We start from the raw sequence: 7,297 nt of genomic DNA on the forward strand, positions 1-7,297 counted from the left end.
ACAACAACAACAGATCACCGCGATAAAGGGGAGAGATTCAACGCAGTCTTATCGCCACATTGTCATAGCTAAGCATCAGTTTAGTCCTCCCATTGTCCCTGGGCTGCGGGGTGCACAGCTAACCAAAGGCTCTCAAGCCCTTGTAGTTTGCTATGGTGTCATCTAATCTTCAGTGGCTTTCGTTTCTTTAAGAGGGGCGGCCACGGAACATTTTTATTATGTGAATAGGCCTACTTATAGACTTTATGAACTGAAGCCGTGCGTAAAACTGCGACCCTGTATATGCGCCATTGTGCGCATATGGTTTTCGAATGATCATTGTCTTTGCATACTTACCAGTCTTTGCGTATTTACATTTGAACGGCCGACAATCAACCCTATAATGTTGTTGCTGCTACTGTAATTTACCTTTGATCTTTCACTGTTCCAAATGCTGGCTGCATGTTTGTTGCGTAACTGGCGCCAGTGCCCACCGGGGCATTGAAGACGTGTCAATACTAAATAACAGGAACTGCATTGTGCCCTTACTACTTTATTCTCCATTTGATTGCACAAGTGTTGCATGGGAAACAGAATGTGTTGCTTTAGGAAGAGACGGTTAAGCCTGATTCAGACTTTATGACCGAGCATAAATTAGTCACTATATCTTCGCATTCTGAATAAGGAGGACAGGGTTTCGGGTTAAACTTGGTTTGATTAGAATCAGAATAATTCATTATTTTTATTGCCAGGTTTGTCTCTGCGATCGGTGCACTCGCCCACACTATAAAGACATGCAATCTCATTAACGATTTCCTCAAAATGTAAAGATAACCGTGCAGACAAGTAGGCCTATGGAATGGGGATAAACTAAAGCCTGCATGCACAAAGTAGGCATGGTGTTGACTATAGTCTATATATCATTGATTTGTTGTGCAAACTTTCTCCCAACGTGTATAGCTATGCCTTTATACCGTCCATTATATATTAATTGGTGTGTCCATGTCGTCTGCGTTGAGGGGCATTTTTAGCATCTGAGCTACACCCAAACCAACCCAACCCTGCATGCACAGACTTCAGAACTCAGCTCTTGTATACTTGTGAAAAAGTTTACCTCGGATGGCATTTAACCGTGCGTTAGAATTTGACACAAATTGGAGCTCTAGTAAGACCATTTGCGTTTAATACACATTTCCTTCGGCCAAAGTGTAGGACATACATGAAAGTCGGAGCCGTGCACGATACAGTTTCAGGCGGCTGACAAAATGTATGAGCTCAAGACAATCTCACAGACCGAGTGGCGCCATGGTCCCTCTCTGTCTCTCTCACACACACACATCAGAGGATATGTAAAGCCTGCAATAACGAGCCATTAGCCCCCTAATCAGTGGAATCGATCAGACGTTTTAACACTTCTTTACAATTGCAAATTTCAGAGAGGGCCAGGCCTATAAAAGCGGCCCTGGGATAGGGGTAGCATCACACTCACTCTCTGACACTCACTGGATACAGAGGTCACCGACCAACCAGCAGCACTCACTCATCACAGCCGCAATAATGGTGAAAATGTTCTCCGTTGACTGGATGGCGCAGAGCCACTCCAACAACAACAACAACACGCCGAAAGAGGACCAACTAGCAGGAGCAATTGATAACATCCAACCCCAAAGCAGCAGACCCCATGTCCCTTGCATGGTGCAGCCTCGTCCCCCTACTTCTTACGAAAAGGGCTACTTGCAGCTGAAGCCGAAAACATCTCGAGGACACTACAGCAGCAGTCATCATCGGGAATCTGACATGAACTCGCCATCAGTTTCAGAAATCAGCAGCGGCTACTCGTCCGGCAGCGACTACGAGAGCGAAGCGGCGTCCTCGGGCTCGGAGTGTCCCTCCGTGGAAGAGGGACAGGGCACCGAGGAGTCGGACAGAGACGACGATGCGGCCCAGCGGCGTGTGCGCACAAAGTTCTCCGCGGAGCAGATCAACAGGCTAGAGAGGATCTTCAACAAGCACAAATACCTGGACGCCGGGGAAAGAATAAAGACTGCAGAGAAGCTGAAGCTATCTGAGACACAGGTAAGATTGGCTACAAATGAAGACAAATATAATATGAATGTTCGCCATGGTTCATTATTTCCAGTTAGATTGTATGCTCTCTGGGCAATGATTTTAATCGTGCTTTCTTCTTGTCTTCTCAGGTCAGAACGTGGTTTCAGAACAGAAGGATGAAGCTGAAACGGGAGGTGCAGGATTTACGAGCTGACTTCCTTGCTCCCGCCATGTTCCAGAACTTCCAGGCCGTGCCCCAGATTCAGTACCCCGGCCTCGGCGGACAGCTACTCCAATACCAGGCGTTCTACCCTGCCATGGTCCCCCAATTCCCAATGCACCAACAACATATGGTTTCACATCATCACCATCCCGCGCATGCTATGATGCATAGCCCACTTTTCTACTAAAGACAATAAGACATGGCCCATGCACAATCCTGCATATTAGCGACTCAAACACTTAAGAATTCCAAGAGTTATAAAGTGCAATTCCTGTTTAGTTTTTTTACGAAGTGTTATGTTACATATATTATATATGTTTTATATGTAAAGCTGTACAGAAATACAAATGTCTATTTATAATTGAATAAAATATATATATTTTTTATTGAAATACTTGTTTCTGCTCGTTTCTTTAGGCTATTATTATTAGTAGAATTATTATTGGGCCTATTATATTCAGTGGGTGAAGCTCTATATGTATAGGCTCCTTCATATTATGGAACTATATATTCTGAGATGGTTGACAGAAGGATTAGCTGAACTATATTTAAATACTTGTTTCTGTACTCGTTTCTTTGGGCTATTATTATTAGTAGTAGAATTATTATTGGGCCTATTATATTCAGTGGGTGAAGCTCTATAAGTAGGCTGCTTCACATATGGATCTATATATATTCTGAGATGGTTGACAGAAGGATTAGCTGAACATGAATAGACCATTAAGTCTTGTTTCAAGCATACAGGCAACAGATGGGTATGTTATCTCTGCAGTGGTCAATCAAAGACATGGGGTTGGGTTGGGGATCCATTAGCCTATAGCAGAAGTTTCTTATCACAGTCCATTGTATGACTTCCTTGATGTGATCCCCTCGTGACAGTCGAGCAGCGATATGGCTCTGACGCTTGGCCTATAATAAAACAAATCATACAATTAAATCACAGAGTGGCCTGAATGCAATGAGCATTTCGTACTCGAAAGAGCTATAGGGGGGGGGGTGGATCGGGGGGGTATTGGGTTGGGGGCAAACGACAAAATGAACCATAATTATTTGTTTATGGGCGACTCCGAGAGAGGGTGGAGCCGGTTTCTCTTCCCTTCCCATGCAGCAGTCCCACCTGTCATCCGAGACAGTCGAGGGACAGTGAGACCCCACGCTGCGCTTTCAAATGCGAGTCAACTACCTCTGTTTGTCCTCCGCCGCTGCACTTCAAACGCCATGCTAACGGGGAGATCATGGTCAACAATTAGTTCAGATTAAGCCGGTCATTGATGAGTTTACACTTCTCACCGGAGCCCTGGCTCCAGAGAGTCTGGGGTTTTGTGTGCCTTTGAGTCTGATCCCTGGGTTTGAAGTCGGGCCCGAGGTATTATAGACTGACTGTATAGCCTAGTGATGAGATTGTAATGCCCTATAATGATAGCACACCTTTGTCTATGCACACAACTGTAAATAAATTAAGGGAACATCAATAACTGCGCAAGAAGAAAAGTCTATGTCGCTATATCCGATGAGTTATTGACGAATTAGCCTACTATATATTTACTCACACTTTGTCAAATGTGAGAACACACGTATATATGCTTAAAATAATAATACAAAAAACATAGTAAAAAAAACCCTTCTGATTATAATTTCCATTATAAGACAAGTATGCTAATATATAATCCTGTCATTTAATGTGTAGAGACAAGGGCACCACCAGCATATAGCAGTTGCAAAGTTCGCTTCGCAGCAGCGAGGATCGAGGTCCAACCAACAGCAGCAGCAAATGTCATTTGTCATTAGCATGTTGGCGAAGATCAAAGGGACCTTTCTCACTTTCTGTTGATACATTGTGATGATGGCGTCACAGCCACCCACTCAGACGCTCACACAGAGCTCATCAACAGGCTGTTGACAGCGCAGCGGAGCAGACAGCCAGGCGCTTCTGTTTCTGTCTGCGCGTCAAATAATTCACCATGTATGCATGCAGGGGCCGAATAATGTCATCTGCACGAATAAGACTAGCTGTCACAATATGCATTTAAATACAGTGTTAACTTGCACGTTTTATTTCATTTCCCTCCGACTCTCTAACAAGAGAACAGAAGATTATGATAACTTGATTAACTTTGTGCGGCCCTGCGACATTGATACGTGATATTAAATTAAACAAATTTAAAAACAAAGGCGAGATTGTGCTTTATAGGCTAAATGGTATGGTATTCTATACTCTATGTGCAAATAAACTCCCCTGTCTGTTCTGCGTATTACATTTATCAAATACATACAATGAGGTTATACAATCACATAATATAGGCTATACATAAATGCGGATGTACAGCGGATGTACTGTAGCCTACATATGGCACTTTATATATAGCAGAAACAAGGTGAAGATAATGTGGCAAGAGGTCAAAGCCTCATGAATTGTGTCTGCAGGTCCGTGTTGAAGGTCAGACCTGTCCCTTGATAATTAGATATAGTTGGATAAGTAGGCTATTTGCTGTTAAAATAAGTTAGTTAATATGAAGGGGGAACAATCTCAACCCAAGATCTTCAGAAGTGTACCTTTTATATATGGGCTGGCTATATATTGTAAAGTCAGTGAGGAGGAATTTAGGCCGTAAAAAGTGCCACAACCAACCCATTAATCAGGTCAAATGTTGGTGAAATGTGACTATGACTAAAAGATATATAGAAACATTCATGCTTTGTTTTATATTATGTATAGCTAGCTAACAGTTATTGGCATTTCATCCACTCCCCCTATACCATCTACATGATACTCAGACTCGGAGGCGCCTGGACACGCCATGCAATCTTGAACGTGAGAAAAGGAACACAATTGCGGTATCTATTAGCCTCAATTACAACGACCATCAGGTTTTTATCGTTCCGTTGAGATCCCTTTGCATATGCAAATAAAGACGTGTGCCCCTCCTATATATAGTGGGCCAAGAGCAGGTCAGTGGACAACGACACTAGTGCGACACACACCTTGGAGCCTTCAGTCACAGCTAGACTACAGCCGTCGACTTGGAATATCAACACAAAATATACTATGGCTTACTCAAACTTCTCCGTGGAATGGCTTTCCAAAAGTTGTTATACCACGCAAGACTCTGAGGAGGATGTTGACATCCAAACCTCGCAATGCAAGACTGCTTCGCTCCAAACTAAAGTACACAGCGGAATGTTTCTACAAACTGAGATCGAGGAGCTTGCAGAGGAACCAAGAAACCGATTTTCTCCGACCTCACCAAACAGTAAGTTCACTTTGATATAACATGTGTTGTGTTGTCTTGTGTGCACAGTGCACAGCGTGGAAAAAGCCCTGTTTTATACACATTGTTTGGATTTAAACTAACGTTTCTCTCCCTCCTTCCTCCATCAGATAGCTGTGGATACACGACGGGCTCAGAGAGTGAGATTGGAGAAGACAGCGAGCTGAGCGAGGGGGAATCGGCCCAGAACCGCAGGCTGAGGACCAAGTTCACCACGGAGCAGATCAGCAAACTAGAGAACACATTCGGCAAGCACAAGTACCTCGGCGCTACGCAGAGGAGGAAGATCTCCGAGAAACTAAACCTTTCTGAAACTCAGGTAAATATAGTGACACTATGCGGCTATCTTTTCATTGTATTTTGACGACAAAAATAAAATTCACTATTGAGTAAAGGGTCTAAACGACTAAACAAACAAGACAACAACGGATGACTAATTTCCCGCTTCTTCTATTTTTAGATCAAAACCTGGTTCCAGAACCGAAGGATGAAACTGAAGCGAGAGGTCCAAGACTTGCGGCCCGAGTTCTTCCACGCACAGTCAAGTCTGCTGCCGCCTTTCCTGTTCGCGGCGCCGCCGTCGTTTCAGCACCACCCGCTGACTGGACAGCTCCCTACAGCCGCTTACAGCTCCTACTGCCCGCCACCGCCGGTCCAGAGGCCCCCGTTCCCCACGCAGCACCTCACAGTCCAGCAACAACATCTCGCTCCAATGATGCTGCATCCTCACTACTACTAAAGCTTATCGTTTTCTATATTATAGCTACATTATGTTTCTCATGTGGAACTGACGTTTAATTAATCGTCGTGGATGAATTTCATATCTAGAATCTAGATGTTTGTTTTTCCCCAACTCTTTCCTCTCTTTGTAAGAGGGGGTTTAAGATGTTATATTCTGTGAAGCACTCAACATTGTATACAATATGTATTGTATGTTAAAAGATGTAAATAGATATTTATACAGACACATATTTTTTATTATGGCTTATGCCATGTGCAACAAATAAAATTGTTTCTATTCAACAAATGCATCTTGAATTTCTGCAGAGGACACAACTAGAGCCATGCAGTATGGTTGCTGAAAACTATTCGGGGGTATAGATTCGTGTTCAATGATAGACAACAATTAATGTCATTAGCGCACTAGTATACACTTAAACAATGTAAGTATGTAGCCAGTGGTGGGAAAACTTAAAGTATCAATACTGAATACCGAATTCAAAATGTACCCGCAAAGTAGGCCTATCAATTATAAGGTCCCAAGTTAAAGTACCCAAAGTAAAAGTATCAATTATAAGGTCCCAAGTTAAAGTATACTACCCAAAGTAAAAGTATACATCCATTAGCCCCTATAGGGTCCCAAGTTTTCAATTGAAAATCTACAATGCAAAAACAGAGCAAAACAGACGCATTGTGAGCTTGTATATCTGCTATTTTCAAATGGCCGAAATGTAGTATAGGTGGTTAATGTATGTGTTTTGTAATAATAATCACAATCTACAAAGTAACTAAAAAACTAAAGTTTTAAATTTTTGTAGTGGAGTGAAAGTACAATATTTGTCTTGGGGATGTAGTGGGGTAGAAAGTAAAAGTATAGCCTGCAAAAGGAGAGGAGACTGGAGCAACACGGACATTTGGAGCCTTTTATTAAGGTGCTGAGTATACAAAACGACTAGTCGTTTTGTATACTCAGCACCTTAATAAAAGGCTCCAAATGTCCGTGTTGCTCCAGTCTCCTCTCCTTTTGCAACTTTGATGTCCCTGCACCTGTGAAGCA

At 42.9% G+C, this 7,297-nt stretch overlaps 2 protein-coding genes across 2 annotated transcripts; both read left to right on the forward strand.

The window, feature by feature from the left end:
* Positions 1-1,536: 1,536 nt before the first annotated feature.
* On the forward strand, positions 1,537-2,438 carry vox (ventral homeobox; the record flags this gene model as incomplete). Its single annotated transcript, XM_080782160.1, has 2 exons — positions 1,537-2,055; positions 2,178-2,438. The coding sequence occupies 2 exons, from the start codon at positions 1,537-1,539 to the stop codon at positions 2,436-2,438; spliced, it is 780 nt and encodes a 259-aa protein (XP_080638286.1).
* A 2,991-nt stretch (positions 2,439-5,429) lies between these two features.
* Positions 5,430-6,259, forward strand: vent (ventral expressed homeobox; the record flags this gene model as incomplete). The annotated part of the gene is made up of 3 exons (XM_080782161.1): positions 5,430-5,502; positions 5,631-5,839; positions 5,981-6,259. The coding sequence occupies 3 exons, from the start codon at positions 5,430-5,432 to the stop codon at positions 6,257-6,259; spliced, it is 561 nt and encodes a 186-aa protein (XP_080638287.1).
* Positions 6,260-7,297: the final 1,038 nt, after the last annotated feature.

This window comes from Protomyctophum bolini (assembly GCF_963924005.1).
Source record: "Protomyctophum bolini genome assembly, chromosome: 14".
Lineage (NCBI taxonomy): Eukaryota > Metazoa > Chordata > Actinopteri > Myctophiformes > Myctophidae > Protomyctophum > Protomyctophum bolini.